This window comes from Buceros rhinoceros, unplaced genomic scaffold (assembly GCF_000710305.1).
Source record: "Buceros rhinoceros silvestris isolate BGI_N320 unplaced genomic scaffold, ASM71030v1 scaffold15582, whole genome shotgun sequence".
Taxonomy (NCBI): Eukaryota; Metazoa; Chordata; class Aves; order Bucerotiformes; family Bucerotidae; genus Buceros; species Buceros rhinoceros.
Window position 1 is genome coordinate 4,492 of NW_010399582.1, and position 18,872 is coordinate 23,363.

At 41.7% G+C, this 18,872-nt stretch overlaps 1 protein-coding gene across 1 annotated transcript in view; it reads left to right on the forward strand.

The window, feature by feature from the left end:
- The window catches only part of FGF3 (fibroblast growth factor 3), a gene marked incomplete at its 5' end in the record, with an annotated part of 3,786 nt that extends 3,267 nt beyond the window's left edge, over positions 1 to 519 (forward strand). The window contains one exon of the mRNA XM_010131545.1: positions 187 to 519. Coding sequence (XP_010129847.1) covers positions 187 to 519 — 333 coding nt within the window. The remainder of the gene's footprint in view (positions 1 to 186) is intronic.
- Positions 520 to 18,872: the final 18,353 nt, after the last annotated feature.

Genomic DNA, 18,872 nt, shown 5'->3' on the forward strand with positions numbered 1-18,872 from the left:
GCGGTTCAGGCTCAGCGCTTCTCTTCTGCTCCCTTTTTGTAGCCTCCACCTCAGATTTTCTTATCACAGGCATTGCTGTAATCCTAAAACCGAGCCTTGCTTAAAACTTCAGTTCAGTTCTATTGAAGTAGAAGAGAGCTATTACCCATATAGTCTTCCTTAAACTTTGCTGTGTTTGCTTTACAGGAAAATTATAACGCAGAGTGTGAGTTCGTGGAGAGGATCCATGAACTGGGTTACAACACCTACGCATCCCGTCTCTACCGGACTGTACCCACCAGAGCTGGCACCAAGCGCAAAGCCAGTGCAGAGAGACTCTGGTATGTCTCAATCAATGGGAAAGGACGACCCAGAAGGGGCTTTAAAACTCGCAGGACACAGAAATCGTCTCTCTTTCTGCCCAGAGTACTGGATAACAAAGACCATGAAATGGTCCGACTGCTCCACATGAACGTGAAACATCGAGAGAGTCTCCTGAAGCCCCCAAACAAGAACCAGCGGAGAAGGAGAGGACGCTGATGGGGATGAGGGGAGCTTGTGTGGAAGTGACTGAGAGTCTTCAAAATACTACTAAAAAAACTAACAACTGTGATTGTATGGCAGGCATTAACACGGACACGTTTATACACTGTGTAATATAACTGAAAGTCACATCACTTACTTTTAGCTATTGTAGAATTATTATCTGTGGTAAAAGAGGTGAGATAAACTAAGGCACATTCAAATGTAAATTAGTTGGATGTAATAATTTTGTCAACGACTTCCACATTTTCTTTTCAAAAAAAAAAAAAAAATTTCATTACACGTATTTTCATTCTGACTTGCCATAGGGTATTATCTCAGTGACCTTGTCCTCCCAGAGAATGTGAATATTTCATACATACCAATTTTGTGTCCACAGAGAAGGTATAGCACTTCCATGGCTCTTTTAGCAGTTCCTCATAAAAGGCTACATTCATATTTTTATGGAACATGAGAGTTGGAGAACTGGTTTATTTTTTAACTCACATATTTTTAGGTTTATTTTATCATCAGCCCGTATCAATTTTACTTTTTCCAAGACTGTACAAGGAAAGCAAAATCATAAGTACTTCAGAGATTTCAACAGACCTACACTTTACTAGTTCATCCTCGAATTTGTTTAATTAAATCCCAGCTCACTTGACCTTGTCATTCAAATAAATGAACATTGGTAAAGTGGTGCTTGCTTTGGCCAAGCTTTAGCAATATTTACTTGTTCACCAACTGATGAATCCTCTCCTAAAATGGGACCCATATGTGATGGGAAAGCTGAGTGTGCGACGTGAACTGAACTTACAACACAGGAAAATCCGGCACTGGGGATGAGAATCTTTATCAGGCTCTTTGGTTTATTTAAGTTTTCTACAGGAAACCCTAGTTCTAGGTTAAATATATTTAAATTTTTGGGGAAAAATAGCAGTCACATTGGTCATACAAAAACTAGTGACTCGCTCATTTAAGAAGGCTGCTCTGTTCTGGTTTTCCTTTCTTTTCAACTGATTGCTACTTTCACCAGGTAATCCTAAACCGAAAGCTGCAAATGCAGGCGGGGATAAGTGATCTTGAGGTTTGGTTCCATCCATATAAAAATATGTCTCTACTCTGATTCTGGAAGTTACCTTCTACCAAGTTGAGGAGTGTCCACGTCACAAGTTGAACTTTGAGTAAGGGGTTAAGATAAAAATTTTCTCTTGACATCCAGGAGATGATACAGAAGCACAAAGATTTAGTTGTGCTTGACAGGCACAGACAATGGTCATTTCAATGAGATTTGACCTTGCACTCTTCCCTTCCTAGAAACAGGCCCTGATACAGCTGGAGGAAAGAGACTGCACTGAAATAAACGTTCAATCTGATTTTAATAGAAGATCCGTAAGTTAAGTACAATGTTATATAGAAACAGACAAGTGCAAATCCTGTTCCTGTTCCTATTGACACAAAGGTCTTCTCGTGAGCTACCTACTGAATAGCAGCATGATCTTTTAAAACTAGGGAGTGAAAATCTCCCATCGCTAAGAGGTAAATTCTGTGAGAAGTAAAAGGAGTCCACAGAATGAGTTTGCTAAGCCTAGTACTTACAGTTAGCACTGCTTACATCCCAGTAAAGGTAAAACAGAAAGGTGTTTTTATACCTCAAAGTCTGCTCCCTTCCTTCCACCTTCGTATCTTTTCTGTGATACTCTAACAAAGAAGGAAGCTATGTTTGAATAAGAAAGCCAAAATACTTGGATCCTTGCTTTTCTGGTTCTATCAGTGAAGAAAATCACTTTTTTCATCCCTGGCATCAAGGGTGTTTTGGGGACACATTGGTGATTACCCCAACCCTATCCCAGCTCTGTGTTTCTCTTCAGGCTACTGGTGGGGGCTGAACAATTTGCCTGGGCAGGGAAGATAGGAATGCAGGGAGTCCTCACATCTCGCAAGCTTCAAGAACAAAATGCAAGGGAAGGAAAGCGTCAGTAACCCCAAATGACAGGGAAAGATCACCTGCAGCTGGAGATGGCATCTTCACCATCTTCCAGGCCCACTTTCTATCAAACATTTAGTCTGCGCTCAGCTTTTCTCAAGGGCAAGCGCTCGTGCTGACCTTACCCCTTGCTTTTCTGTCTCTATCAGATTTTCCTCTCATTCTTTTCTCTTTCTACCTGGCTTTTACAGACAGTCAAACTCCCTGCCATAACACAGCAGCAGGTAGTTGCTATCGATGATACAGGAACACCACAAACTGCAGAACACCCCCTTCCTGCTGCCTTTGTCTTGAGCTGTATTGCTGTGCTGTTTTAACCACCTTCCCTCTGGAAATTGCAATGGAGTTTAGCTTCACACATGGACTATGTCCTTATTTCAGTTCCACTTTTCATCCCAACAAAGACTAAAATACTGACACTGAAAAAAAAGGAGGAGGGAAACAAACAAAAAACCCCAACTAACTGATGGGACACAATGGCATTTTAACTACTGCAGGTAAGTGGTGATGATTTTCACATCAACCAAAACCAATTTTACTACATTCTTAGAATTTTTCTTTGCTTAGTCTTGTTGCAGCAATTCAAAGGAGATGGCTTTGGGATTTGTCCTTTTTTTTAAATCTTTTAAGAAATATTAATGTTCTTGTTGAAATACTTTTCGTTACAGACATTCATTGTTTAATATTCTTTCACAACCTCAAATTCCACAGTTCCCAGTTACTGACAGGCTGGAATCCTATTCATGATCACTCTCCCAGTTGTACTTATATCCCATTTTATTTATTTGGACCAGAACCTTAAAGGATACCTTACAGAGACCGCAGATGTGAGTTAGTGTTATTTTCTCTTTAGGATTATGAAGTCAAGATATTTCCCCTGCTTTAAAAGTTTCTTGAGTGACTTTATATCTTTCCATTGTATGGGCTGTTATCAGACTGTTGGTTTGGGGTTTTTTTTGGTTTGGTTTTTATTTTTTTTCTTTTGAAGAAGATGTAAACTTCACCCATTTCAGATTATAGAGTTTCTGCAAACTTCCTGTACTCCAGAAGTTCACTGGTATCCTTAAAATCATCATGAAACAGAGATCATAGAAGGGGTTATTCAGGGAAGCCAGACCTCGTAGAAAGCTTGTCTGCTACAGCCTTTTGGTTATAAACCAAGTCAATTTTCAATCGTTTTGTGTTTCAGAGTCCACTTCAGCACTGCCATCAGCATTCTGTGATTACATCTGCATTAGCACGTAGTGCAGACCCACAGCAACAGATCTGCAGAGGAAAATCTTTGGAGCCAACCACCCAGTATCCACCGCACACGCGTTTGGGGAATGGGCAGGAGGGGTCTTTAGATGACTTCCAGTCTGGCCCTATGGATTGGAAGTCCTTTGCCAGGTGGAGCACTCTGAGACGGTCTTTGGGTTGAGTGTCACCAAGGAGGAATAGACTTCATGCACTCAGCAAATGCTAACATGACGCCAGCTAGCAGGACACTGTGCTCATTTGAACCAAATGCCAGTGCAGCTGCACCCTGCATGAGATCTACCCATTCACACCATGTAACTGTTCCTTTTCGGGGCAGAAACCAGATAGTGAGACCATGACTTCAATCCTCTCCATCCTGGGTGGGAAGTCAGTTAACAGAGCATGACACTATTGCTGTTCTCACTCTGGAGCCAGGAAAAGATGATCACCACGTAATAATCGCCTGTTCCTGGGCACCTGCTGTAGGTGGTCCTGCTTGAGGAGAGAGGTTGGACTAGCTGCCTTCAGAGGTCCAATCCAGTCTCAATCTTTCTGTGATTAGATGGTTCAATTATTAGTTGTACTTAATTAAAATGGATTATTAGCTTGCTCTCACCTTCGGAGATTTAGATTCATGTTGTGCATTTCAGAGGCCAGTTCCCTATTCCAGCCCCTCAGATTTCTCTTCCATTCACAAACTTCAGCTGCAACCAATCCTGCTCTTCAGGTTTGGATCAGTCTGCTGTACTGTCTGTTCCTTCCCTTTAAAGCACTTCCTGCACATGAATAGCTGCCCCATGGCAAATAACTGTCAGAAAGCATGAATTGTTTCCCAATTTACTCACCCATTTTTCTTCACTTTCTCAGCATGGATTTCCCCTCTCTTTGAGGGTGTCTATTCTCCCATCCTGAGATTATATTTAAGTAATTTTGTGATATTTCTGCCTCTTTGTTTCACCACTTACCAGCTATAGGGCTGATATTCATTTCCACAAGCCCTGCTGCCGTTACCCATTCGCTTCAGTGCGAGTATCAGGGCAAGCTTATTGTATTTGGAACCTGCCTCACACTTATACCCCCAGCAGTCAGGAGAGAGACTGGAAACATTTCTCAAGCTACTCTTACTTACTTACAAAGAATGTATAAAATCTGTTTACCTCAGTCACCACAAGCATGAAGTAACACTAGAGGGGATTTTCTGTTCACACTTTTTGATAGCCCCCAACCCTCTCTGTTTCAAGTCCTTTTGTGAGCTCTTGGATTTCCTGCTTTACTTCCTGATGTTTCCTCTTTCTTCTCCACTTTTCTTCGCAGATGTACAAGCCTCTGCAAAACAATAGGCAAATAAATCCTTTTGACCACACGTGCCTTTTCTTTGGGTGGCTGCATGGACCTGGTTTTGGAATGGGATTGGTATTAGCTCAACTATTCAGTTGATGAGGCTTAACTGTTTCTTATAAATGTCTGCATCGAGGATGTGGTTCCTCCCCCAGCTTTCAGAAGGTTTAGTTCCATCCAGAACAGTTCAGGCTGAAAAAAAGTCGAGACAACAATGCTGTTATAACACACTGATATTTACCATCAAATCTTTGATTCACAGTCTCATCAATAAATATGACCTCAGAGGAGCAGACGAGTGAACATATTTAGAATTGTGACCAGGCAGGGCAATACAAGACACCACAAAACAATGCCACTGAAAATGTCTTCGAGTTACAGTGAAAAGCTTTTCCCTGAGCACCCTGCACTGACATCCAGAATCTCCGTCTCAGACCTAAACAATCACCCCTGAAAATAAAGCTGTTAATGATGACAATGAAAACTTTGAATCTTAGTGCTTAATGTTATTTGATATAAAGCATAAGATGATTCATATTTATATGTACATGTATTGCATAATTATATGGAATTTTCCTCAGAAAAATGTATGATCAATGGCATTAAAAGTGAGGAATTCTTTTTCTGACCAAAAAACCAAGGGAGAGTATTGAGAGAGTGGTGTACAACGTACCTCTCCAAAAACATATGAAGATAAACTAAGCCAAACCTTTCTAAGTTTAGTCATCCTGAAATTACTGAGTGTCATATACACACAGCACATACAATTACATCTCTGAGCCCGAAGGAAAGAAGATCCTACATATTTCTGTATCACTGGAATTGAAGTGTTTCAATTTTAATTACCAGTAATGTGCTGAAAGAGGCATTCCATTAGGACAATTATTTACGCATCGTTTATGTGCAGAATTGTTTTCTAAGAAGTGTTTGCAGGAAGATCAGCATGCCCCTCTGCCAAAAAGATCTGGGTAGGAACTGCTGTGATCTGTCTTACCAAAGCAGTAACCTGTGCACGGGAGGACCTTACTGACAGCTCTTCTCGTTCTCCTTTTGGAATGCAAACTATTTTTACTGATAATAAATACAGCATCTTTCTCCTGGTCACAAAAGAAGTATCTTTTACTAGTGAAAATATGCCAACAAAGAAGCAAACAAACAAGTGAAAAAACATATGGTGGGAAGAAATGCACCAGCTCCCACTAAATCTGCGGTGAAACAGGGTCCATCTCCATCTTGCACTTGGTTTTCCTGACTCTAGCATGAAGCACTCCTGACCCATCTGAGCGACAGCGTGGAATATGGCTGCAGTCGCTGACAGTCTCCCCAGCCTCCACTGTCCCTGGGGAGGGGGAAAGGTGAGGGATGCTAACACGTCAAAAACAGGAGACTGCAAAGAGCGTCTGTTGATGAACCAGATCCTGACAGGTATCACTGCATCTTTGAGAGCTTAAGAAGCATATGTGACATGTCTTTGATCACAGCGTGGTTGCTTCTGGCCTCCTTGATGCATCGCCACAGCTGTACAAGTCTTCTTTCTTCAGCAGACGGAAGAATTATTATTATTTCTCTGTTCTGGTAATGGCATTTTAAAAACTGCTTGGGTTCCTAGCTGTTGCTGTAGCCATCTTCCCAAATAATAAATTCCTTGGTTTGTCCAAGGTAAAGCTCAGCTGTAGGCGTGAAGATGAGCAATGTAATTTTTTTTCATTCCTCTCTTGCTAGTGTCTAGGTGCAGAAGGCACCTGTAATGGGAAACGGATGTTCTCACCCACGTCTGTGATGTGGATGAAACCCTGAGAGACAAGCTGACCCAGGGAAGGAAACATTTCCAGCTGCAAGTGTTGCTTTACTTGTGTTATGGCAGTAAAAGTGATAGCATGAAGACATGGCCAGTTTCTGAAACAAAAACAAGACCTGAAATGTTACATGAATAAAAGCAGACACGTAAGTAACCAGATGTAGATATTTTTATTTTAATTTGACATATTGTTCTCCAATTTGAGGCCAAATTTCATTATTGTCACTATCTTCAGGGAAGCTGTTGAGCAGAATATACACCAAAGAACTCACTCTGTTGGAGTGATTTGAACCAATTGGTACCATAAAGTTCAGCTTTTCTGCTAGAATTGGTTTGACACCAGCACAGTCTGGTTCCCACCACCCGTGGAACCCGACATTACAACACTATGAAACCTTAAACAAGATTTTGGTGTACTTTGAGCCCTTCGCAAGTGTGTGCAGCAAACAGGTCAAGGGCACATTTGAATTTTTCTTTTCTTTTTTTTTTTTTTTTTTTTGGTGGGAGAAGGGTGTCTTAGTTTTTGGATGTGCTGTTCCTGAGAGGGGAGCACTGCCCCTAAGCATGGTGTTGGGAAGGATTATTTCAGCAGCACGAATTAGTAGAGCAGAGGGAGAGAGAGAGAAAGAATAAATCCTTTGGGCCATTTTGGTGAGAGAAGGGTGTCTTAGTTTTTGGATGTGCTGTTCCTGAGAGGGGAGCACTGCCCCTAAGCATGGTGTTGGGAAGGATTATTTCAGCAGCACGAATTAGTAGAGCAGAGGGAGAGAGAGAGAAAGAATAAATCCTTTGGGCCATTTTGGAAACTTGTACCCCTGTGAGAACTAAAGAATATAAGAAAACTGAACAGCTTGGATAAGGCAGCAGTTCTTTAGTTGACGTATCTGCTTTGTCTTCTATTAAAGAAGATTTGCGTTCTTGGATTTGTGGCAAAATGCTTTGCATAGGGAGAAAAAGTATTGCACTGATTGATCAATTTTTTTTTAAGCTATCTTAAATATCTTTGAAGTTTGCAGCAGCACTCAAGTTCAAATGTCTCCTGCTCCCTTTCAGAAGGTTTGAAGGATTTGGGAAGGTGAACAAGCAGATCTATAATTAAAGAACAGTTGATAGTAGCTGTCCTCCTTTGTTAGCATTCTTGGGCCACCTCCAGATTTAGATGGTTAAAGAGAACTGTGTCCCATTTTAGTTCTGCAATAGTTTAGATGCCACCATGGCATAGCAGGAGAGAAGCCTTTCTGAAATCCAGGGTACATCCCCTTTCTGACCAGAAAAATAAGCTCACAGCCTTCACTTTATGTATTAAAGAAAACACTATGCTTTCCTACAGTAACGATCCTAAACGCTGTAGTATCTTTATTGCAGCCTGAACCGTCTGGAGTTGAAGAACAGTGATTCATCTGTGAGCAGAATTTAGAGACATCCTGATGCTAATGCGAAGGAAAGCAGCGCGGGGTAGTGGTGGGGCTGGCTGCAGAGCGCCTGAAGGATCCAGCCCCGGTGGGATGTGCAGGTTCACCCACTTGGAAATGCCTCTGGCACCCGGTTTTGCAAATTTTTGTCCTGGAGCAAAGAAAATTTGGTAGCGGCCAAAACATCACAAGATCTCACGCTAAGATGTTTTTGAATGGAATGTCTCTTTCATTCGGAAATAATCTTTTTCGGAAGTACTACACGCAAGTTTTATTATACTGCCTGACAATACCCCTTATGTGACAACCAGCCACAAAAGATGATAATTTGCCTTACATCAATTTTTGTGTTTTGAAATTACTTCTTGCATGGAATTTGGATAGAGAAATGGGCTTATTCATAAGGTACCACCAGAATTCAGTGTCTTTAGATACTTAGTCATAAATAGGACTCAAAAATACCAAAACCAAACCAAAACAAAAACCAATCTGACATCAGTTTCCACCTTCCTTTTAAGTTCCTACTAGGAAAAGTCACTCAAATGTTACTTAATATAGCCAGAAATTAGCTCGTCTGAAAGGAGCCTGCTGGCCATCTCTGAGACGGTGGCACTAGAAGGTAGGTGACACACATGACTCGGCACAGCATAGTTGCGGTATGATGGGACACGCCTGGTTTACGCTGCCGACACTGGAGTCTCCCAGGCGTGTGGCCTCAGACCATGAAACCAACTGAAAATTATTCTTAAATCCTTAGACATTTTTTCATGGCAACATGGGTCTAAAACTACAGCAGCAGAAACTGGGTTTATTTGTGTCCCACAGTCTGTCTGCTCTGAGGATCTGTTAGCCATATTCAGTAGCACATATGGAAAGAAAACCCTTGGGATCAGATTAACCCTTTCTTTCCCCAATTCTGAATGAAGAGCATGTTGCACTTCCAGTGCTTTACTGCAAATGAATTAAAAAATAACTATAGGAAACTGAGATTCTCTAAAGTCTTCCCAGAAGAGGACCAGGATGGTAAAACAAAGCTCATAAGAATGGAGTTTTTCTCCTTTTCTTTCTTCCTTTCTTTTTTTTTTAAACTAGATTTCCTATTCTAAACAAAGCAGGGTGATGCCATTTTCCTTTTTTTTTTTGTTTCTTTTTAAAGGACTTAACTCGATGTCATGTTTCACCTTATCTCTGCATTGAATAAATTCACTCGCTTCTCTTATCCCTTTCTGCTGTTGACTTCACTAAGCATTTTCCTAGCTTTAGTAAAAACTTGTACCAAAGCCCTCCCCACTGCACCTTCCCTTCCTGTGAGTCCAGGGTTTTCCTTTGGGTTCGATATTGCCGTGACATTTGCAGATGAAGTAAGAACAGCCTCTCCCAGAAAGCCTGAAAACAGCTTTAGTGATCCAACCCCAAAATGATCTCAAAGAAACACCCTTCAGGAAGAGCACCCTGAGCCAGAAGAAAGCCTCAGGTGCACCAGCACACTCCTTAGAGCCTGGGAGGAGTAACAAACAGGTTCATTAACTCCCTACGTCTGTGCTCAAGGCAGGCACCTGTTGACCAGAATCAACTCCTTCCTTGTTAATCCCCATAAAAGATGTGGCTAGCTCAGCGCTTGAACTTAGGGCTACAGTTTTGTTTTGTAGCCATTTGGGTTTGTGATTGTGCAGAGGTGTTTTGGGGACAGGACAACAGTAGCTGGAACTTTATCAGATTTAATAGCAGGTTGACTATCTCCTGTTGGGAGTGATACCTTTTCCTAAAGGATGAGGATGGACTCCTGCCTCAGAGCTCCGCACAAGGTAAGATCACTATAATGTAAGCTTAATACTGCTTTTTGTTTTAAGTTCTAATGAATGTTTGCTTCCCTACCAAGTACAAAATATAAGAAAGCTTTTCTGATTTAAAAATCCATATTAACAAAACCACCTTGATTTTTACAATGCCACTGTCTCATGACACAAGCCAAACACTCCACTCAACTTTTTTTCCACAGAAAACTGTAATTTAAAACAATTTCTATTTGCACTGATATGTTTTTGTATAGATTTCATATGATGCCTACAGTGAGATAAGAATCTTATTGTTCCATAAATTTTATAAAACAAATTAACCCTTATAATACAATTTATAAAATCTGCATGTGGAATATTCTGGTGTTTGAGTATTGCAAGAAGATTCCAGTTTTGAAGACGAACTAGAAAGGTAGGAGAGAATTTTGTTTTTTAGCAAGTTTTGAAGTGAATCTAGGTTATAGTTGTGTAAAGAACATGGTTAAACAAAGGAAGAAATTGGTTTTTAGAAAATAATGAAGCATTTGGTTAAAAGCTGTGGAAAAGGCTTTATTCCACTTTTCCATGCAACTTTGGATCAGAAAGGAGACATGGACAGATTAACACGTGAAGAGAGATAAGAAAAACACTTTTATGTGTGATGCTGTTCCTTCCATGAGATTTGATGGAGGAAAAAAGAAGCAGGTACGGGGGGAAGAACCCTGGAGAACACTGCTAGGTGAAGACCTGTAGGTTTTTATTCTGCACATGCTTCTGCGAATAAAGCAAACCCAAACTAGATGCATATTTTCACATAAATGATATAATTTAATTGCAGATGTGATACTTCAAGTTCACTAATTTCTGGAACAAACTCATGCTTTCTATTTGGCTAAACTGTGATAGCAAATCAGTGACACGTTCAACAGCTGTCAAACTCTGTATTTAACTTTGATGGCACGTCTGTCTTTGTACTTGGAGGCCCCATGAGAAGAGAAGTTTGTCATGCAAGGAAACAACAAGACAAGACTGCGCACAAAGGCTCTTGGAGAGTCTGTCACTGATCACTTGCCCATTGTGGCACCTACAGACACGAGCCCTGAGTCAGTCCTGCAGGTGGCGGAGGGAGCATGAGCTGGCACCGCTCTGCACAGGCTTCATGTGTGGTTGTGGGGAAGAAAAATAAACAAAATGCCAAGCCAGGGAATGGGCTACTCGCCCTCACTAGGTATCATCGCTTTGCAAGAGCCAGTGCATTAGAAACCGGTGTTACATTTCAGCAGCTTGGCTCAGCTCTCCAACCACGTTGTAGCTGAGCTACCGTTCAACCTTGGTGCTATTGAAAAACAGCATTTTCAATTAATTCTACATTTCAGAGGGGAAGGACAGCCAGTTTTCTTATCTTTGCTCCTGCAAAGATATAAACCTGCCCAAAGTTCCAGGAATATTAGGGCTCTGTAAGATATCCTCCTCTTTTTTGCTTTCGACAGAAATACTCAAAAGTTAGGTCTTGTCATTTTTTAATAGCTTTGTGCAAACTACTGCATAGCTTTTGTACAGTTATGAGAGTAGAAATGGTTTTAGGCCAGCTTGAATTAATTGCAAATTGATTTAATGGGTTCAGTTACTGAATTTGAGTAACCAAGGTTTTGAATAACTGAGATACTTTTCAATGTAAGCAATAAATACCAGGGATAGAACTGTATTATAGGAAACAGAGACTATGACTGAGCTTTGGATAATCGAGATTCTAGATTGTATCATGTGTACTTTGGCAGCAGCTGATTCCTAGAGGAATAAAAAAGTAAGAACATGTGCAAACTGCAGTATGACACTACTACTGTGACCTCGTCAACAACTTCAAGGTCATCATTAGGAGAGTCTTCAGCTTTTTTTTGCCTGGTTGCATGTGGGTTGTAAGATTTATTACAATCACTGCAAAAGAACACCTGCTAAATGTCAAAAGATTCCTGGGAAACATCAAGTGTTTTGCTAAGACGAAAGTACACCTTTTACACAGCTCTCAGGAACCCAGTTTGATGGAACACAGTCTAGTCTTCCTGGATTTGTTCATGCTCTAAAGCAGAAGCTGATAATCAGAAACATTTGTCTTCCAGAAAATTTACCTGTGTCTGAAACGATCCATGCCCTTCTTCCTGGGATTCCTGTTATATACCACACTTCGAGTAAGGAGCAGACCCTTGGCTGCAGTGAGCTGACATTGCTGTAATGGCTTTGCAGCTCTGAGGACTCACACCAGCTGAGCACTTAATCAGGCGACTAAGCATGTTCTAAATGTATTAGGAAAAATTAAATCTGACTTGTGAAGTTTATACTAAACAAACATGGAGAAATATCTTAATGTTCAAATGACTAGAGGTTTTGGCTGAAATTTGCCACGTGTCTCCTCTGGCTGCGTTGCAGTGTTCCTGCCCTACATCACCATTGTATTTTCAGCTTAGCGATTCACTTTTTTTTTCTTTGAGAGATGAAATTCTGTCTGCTTTTCAAGACTAATATATGGCCCCTGAGTGAAGGCAAGGCTGTGATTCAAATCAAGAGTTGTGTTGACATTATAATCCTTGGGAGCACAGCTGGAGCATTTCATGGACGGTAGCAAAGACCCTCCATTGATTTACTGCCTTGGTATTCAATCAGGAGTCCATGTTCTGCATTGTTAGCTGCAACATTCAGAAAATAACTCACTGAACTTCTAATTAAGGCATTTAGCTTCTTGCCTATCTTGTAAGAAAAGATTTGTGCTATATATGAGATGCTGCTGCTTTTGTGGATTCTCCCCTATTTTTACAGCAGGAGAGCTTCAGGCCCTAAGAAGGTTCTGTGGGCTATAAACACCAAAGCTGCTCTCTGACCCTTCCAAGCAGAAGATGCAGCAGGGTGGGATGGAAGGAATTTTTGTGCATCCCCCCAAGCTCTGCACCCTTTCTCTTTGTTCCAGTTTCACAGCCATCATCACCCGCCCCCCCACCCCAACCACACACAAAAATCATCCCAGTTTTCACGGGAGCTGCAAAGGGGATCCACAGCTCTGCTTCCAGGCAGCGAATAACCCCTTCCCTCTCGGCAGTGCCAGTCCCCAGCCGCAGCATGCACGAGAGCAATTTCGAAGCCGTGCTCTTTCTTGTCTCGCCCTTCGTTCCCAGTGCGAGAGCGACTGTGCTGCCAGCCCCACTGACCTGAAGATGAGAGTTCCCTAGATTGTTTCCAGCTTGCACTGATAGCCTTGCCGAACGAATAGCACTTACAGTATTTTTGGGGTGGTGACTCACAAGAAAGTCATGAATGCCCCCTTAAGAGGCTGTCAAAAGCCCCCTGGTAAGAAGTGTTTTGTTTTTCCTGTTTTCGTTGTCCAGGCTGCCTGCAGATAGTTCCACAAGTCTCCAACAGGGTTTTCTCAATTTCGTTGTCCAAGCAGCAAGTTGTACCCTAAAAGGCAACAGAGCAGAGATGCAGACCCTAATCTGACACCATTCCTGTTTATCACACCCTATAGCCAGAACATACAGCCCTTCTAGTCATTGCAGAGGGTACCTGAGTGCCAGCCAGGACCGAAGCTCCTGAATGCCTTTCACTTGCTTATCTGCCTGAAATTCACTGGTACTTTGGGCAGCTAAACACTGTGGAAGCACGAGGATTTAGGGATAAAAGTGTCTTGGCAGACCTGGTATCAAGCATGTCAGGTTTTCTTTTCCTTTCATAAAGTGTTTCGGAAACTTCATTGATCCTCTCAAAAATAGCATGAGGTAATCGGGGATTGTTATCACAGATAATTGCATCTCCAAGAGTTATGAAGTTTAATGTCTTGATCAAGCCCAAAGGAAAGCTGGTGTTGAAGCATGGTCTGTATCCAAAAAAGGGCTCAGAACAGCTGTAAGATCTGGAGTTGAACATTATATTTGGACTGAAAGACAGCTGAGAAAAGGAAAAACATCCTTTTGTCTGAACACACAGCAGGAGATACTGTGCTTTAATAGAAGGTGTCGCCTGTTTACCTTCTTTCATCTCTAACATTCATATTCTTCAGATGCCTTCATTGTGGTTCAGGTCCTAGCAGTGCCTGGGATTCCAATGTCCCCTCTCTTGCTGAGCCAGAGCTTCAGCTGGTCAGAGCTCTGCTAAAGCCATCCTGTGCCAAGAAGACTGTAGTCAAGACCTGCCCTGCTGTCTGTTGGTATATCTAGAGCTTAGTGACACAAAGCTTACTGAATAATTCTTCACAGGGTCTGTCACTGTTTTATTTGACCTACATTGCTAGGGCTGGGCTCTTGAAGAGATGTATCGTGGTGATACAACAGCGCTATGAAACTGGTCTCCTGAGAACAAGGCTGGCTCTCAGTTCAGCAGCAATCCCCAGCCAGGTGATTTCTTCCAACGCAAAGATCCCATCATCTTCTCAAAAGTGGGCCAATAGAAACACTAAAGTCAAAGCAAATCTCACGTCAAAACTTTTGATCCTGGAAATCTCCCAGGGTGAGCCAGAGCAGGCATCCTCTGAATCACTTTCAGATTTACATGTTGTTAAAATAGGACTGAAACCTGTGAAATGTGCAACCCTGGGGACCAGCCCTTCATGCCAGAATTACCCTGCAGAGTGACCCCACATCCCAGGAGAACCTGGAAAAGCATCTGGAGGTACACAGATTACCTGTGCTTGTGGATTTTTTGGAATACCTTCATCCCCTGACAGTTTACTGTGAACAACTGGGTAGAGAGAGTGGCTAAGAACAGAAAGGCTGAATCGCTTTCTTTGTTATTTAAGGCTGCAGTATCTGCTGCAACGAGGTCCCAATATTTTATTGAACCTTTTAGGTACAACAAAACCAAGCAGAAAAACAAGTGATCTCTGGCTTTTGCCCTATTGCTGCTCTGTGGTGGCAGCAGAGGCATTCACTGAAATCCCCTTTGTTCAGTATAGTCCTGAAAATATCTGGTTGTGATTTCTCTCACTGGCATGAAGAGGAAGATCTGTTACAATATCTCCCTATCAAAACCACAAAAAGCTCTCTCGTCCATGTATGGTTAAAGACTAAGAGTCCTGCAGGAGTTGAATAAGAGTATGTAGATAAACCAGCCTGGAAATATTGCTATTGCTATTATTGCTACTTTAAAAGTATTTCTTGATGTTATTCTTCTCAAATACTTTATCTTGGAGCCTAGACTCTAACTTTATGAAAATCAGTAGGAAAGAAACAGCACAGGATCTGACATTAGTAAAATAATGTCATGTAAAATAATGAGAGCGTAAGGTTTATAGCTGCTTATTTGGTGGGGCTGACGTTATCCATTGGGAGAAATCTCACTGGACTTTGGTAGTATATGGTTACCAGGCAGGAATCCCAGGAGATTCTGTTACTACCCAGGAATCCCATGAGACAGTATTATCAAGAAGGAATCTGTAGTATTCAGTTCACCACAAGGCAGTAATATTAGATTTTTAGAATTAAATCCTGTAGTATCTTGTTTTATAAGAGTTGGCACAGAAGGAACAGAAAAAAATGCAATGGGAGAAAGATGTCTCCCTGGAACCTGAGCTGGAAGCCCTGGTTGTGACACCAACTTCTCGCAGAAATAAAATGTCACAGTTTTTCCCTTGATCCCGAGATTTTTATTGAATGTATAATTTTCTTACTAGTAAAATAACTTATTTTATTTAATTAATCAAATAGATAATTGGCGTATCCACTTCTGTAGTTTTTATGGATATTGAGTTTAACTTTTATCACAAATACTACTACTTTAGTGTGCATGTGCAGTGTGGCTACTCTACATCAGCTCTAACCAAGCTAATGAGCTGTTTGGATCAGTGCCTTACACGGCACGTTTGCGTGATGCCGCACATGAAGCAGCATTAGAAGTATACAGAGATGTAAGAGAATTAACGAATAGTGTCTGTTTTCCTCATTATCTTCTTGTAGCACCAGTAACACCAGTATATTTGGCAAGAAGCGACTGGACGTTGGTTTCAAGACTTACTGCCTTATTCTGGAGACTGTCCTCTACTCCTGTAAGTATTGAGAGCCTTTTGCCAGAGGTGGAGAACGTTCTCAGAAAGCTATCGCCAAGCTGCCCAAGAGGAGGAAACTGAGGCTTGCTGCTTCCACTTGATCGCAACAGCTAAGTCTGAATGCTCATCGTTTAAAGGCAATATTTTGCCTGCTTGCAACATGGCACATCTTTATCTGTATTTAATCAGATAAATTCCATCAAGGACAAAAGTCCCCTTAACATGAAAAGAGTTCAATGTGGAGAGACAGATTGCTTTTGTGGTTAGCCTGAGTATGTGTTAAATTAGGAGCTAACATCAGGTTCCAGGTGTACTTTTAATTCACCAATATTTCTAAATAGATCCTCTCAGACATAACTCTGAAGCTTTGGAAGGTGTGAGAGATACTGAGGTCACAAACTCACGCGGCCCCACACAGAGTCGGAAACCTGTTGTAATGGCTTGTCTCTCAAAGTTGATCTTATTGAAGAGGGAGACAGAAAAGCTCAGACTTCAGGTGAGAAACTAAAGTGAGAGTGGAAACCTGTTAAAAAGAGCATTGGTAATCAATGCTGGGAGATTAAAAGAAAAATCAATCAACAGGGATGGCAAGCACAAGGATCAAGACCAAAAGCCATCGAGGAGAGTGCAGTGGTCCCACTGATGCCATTTCCCCTTGGATCCAGCCCTCAGTGTGACATACAGATGACTGTCCCAAAGCATTGCTGGCTGTGCTGACAACAGAGGTGTCACCCGTGGGACAGCATCAGGTGTTCCCAGTGCTTTTCAAAGCTGCGGAAGGACTTGTCGCTGTTACCCAGATGTGATTACAGCAAGCTGAAGGAAAAGAAAAGGAGGTGGCAGGAAGGAATATAAAACTCAAGAGGCATTAGCCTGTTTGCTGTGTTTGAGAATATGTTTGCTTGAGCGCCTGTGAACAAGAAAGCAGCCTGGTGAATAGTGGGCTTAAGGAAAGTCCCTTTAGTTTCAGAAGAGGGTGGACATACACTGATCAGATCTTAACCCTAAAAGATGTAATCAAACAATAGTGTGAGCATGGAAGACTTCTGAATGTGCTAAGTGGACCATTAGAAAACACAACACCCATAATGGGGATATTGGTGACACAGAGGTACTGGGAAGATTACAAAGAGAGATTACTGGTAATGACAGATGGAAAAGTTACTGAGCCCACACATTTGAGAGATGCGAATCACAGCCTTAGTGCTTTTGTGATAAGGTTATCAATTCTGTAGGTAATGGTTTGGGACCATTAGTTCACATACCGTGGCTTTACCCAACAGCCCTCAGATGCTAGTAGCTCGCAGCCCTGGTGACAACAGGGTCCTGTCATCCAGGAGGTCCTGGGCCAGCTGAATCACTGGGGGCTTTGTGAGCACCTGAGGACTTTCCTCACCTCTGATGAACTTTTTGCTCAGTGCATGACGTGTGCCTCTGTCCAGAAGGCTATAAAAATGTTAGAGAACATAATTTGAGTGCTGTGACCAATTTCATGTGTAGCTACAAGACAGGAAAAAGAAGTCGAATAACTGTATCATCTTGGAAGAATTAACATAATACATTCAACATCAAGCTGAGACCCAGGCTGAGAGTTTGTGGATGTCTTGAGACTGACAACACGTTGGGGAAATCCCTTCTATAAGAAACCACTGATATTTCACGAAGTTTGTCTCATGCTGTGTAGTTAAATGCTTTTTTCTTCATAAAATGTGCTTCTAGGAGCTTTTTCTTTTGTATTGGAAGAAGTCACTCTTATCTTACCTTGTTTCCTCAGAGCCTTTCACAAATACTTTTGCATTGTCCATCTTACCAGCAGCATCTCCTATGCTTACCTGTTACATATGCAACATATTCTCAAAAATTTGACTTGGGAGCCACTTGTTTCAGTGTCAGAGTGGTGGTTTTGTAGAGTGGCTTGCTGGAGTCGGGTGGAGTTACAAAGCAACCTACACGGCAAGTCACAAGACTGAGGCTTGGAGCAGAAATCTGGTCGTGAGTTTGGTTTGGGATTTATCGCTCGGCAACTTGGAGCACAGCTAGTCAACAGCTGGCTCTCTAGCCAAAACACACTGGCAAACACAGAACAATTGTCATGGTAACAGCATTTAAGCGCATATTGCAATGGCACTCCGGTCTACTAAGGGAATTCCTAAGGGGTACCACAGTAAAAATTACAACTAATAATAACCAATAATAGTAACTATTGCTGCTGCTATTAATAGCAATAATTATATTTATACTATAACAGCAGTGAGATATATTTGGCTTGTATTTGGTTATTCCAAATTGTTTAAACACTTCTGGCTGATTTCTCATAAGCTCTCTGCTGGGGTATTGCAGCGCCTCCAGTAGTAGAGGGTTAGTCCACGAGCAAAGGTGTTGTGTATGTTCCCCTCTGCAGCTGATGGAAATGTCTTTCCCTTATCCCTAATCACCACAGAAGCTTAAATAATACATAACAATATGTAACTTTGTCATAAATGGGTATGGTGCTGGCAGCTGAAGCACTGAAGTCCCTGATGGAGCAGGAGTAATACCACAGCAGGGCATTGGGTTCGAGCTGTCGCAGCCCTGAAAGGGAAGAATTCCTGAAGCCACTTTGCCAACATCATCAAATCATGAGAGCTAACTCTGCAGCCTGTGTTCATGTTGAGTTGAAAGTACCATGAACTAAGAGAATGGGTTGCAAACCACCCCTCAGGCTTGGTAAAAAATAATGGTAATTTTCTACTGTTAAATTACAACAGTTATAGGGTTTGTTCCCACGGCTCTGGATTATGATTGCACTTCCACCAAA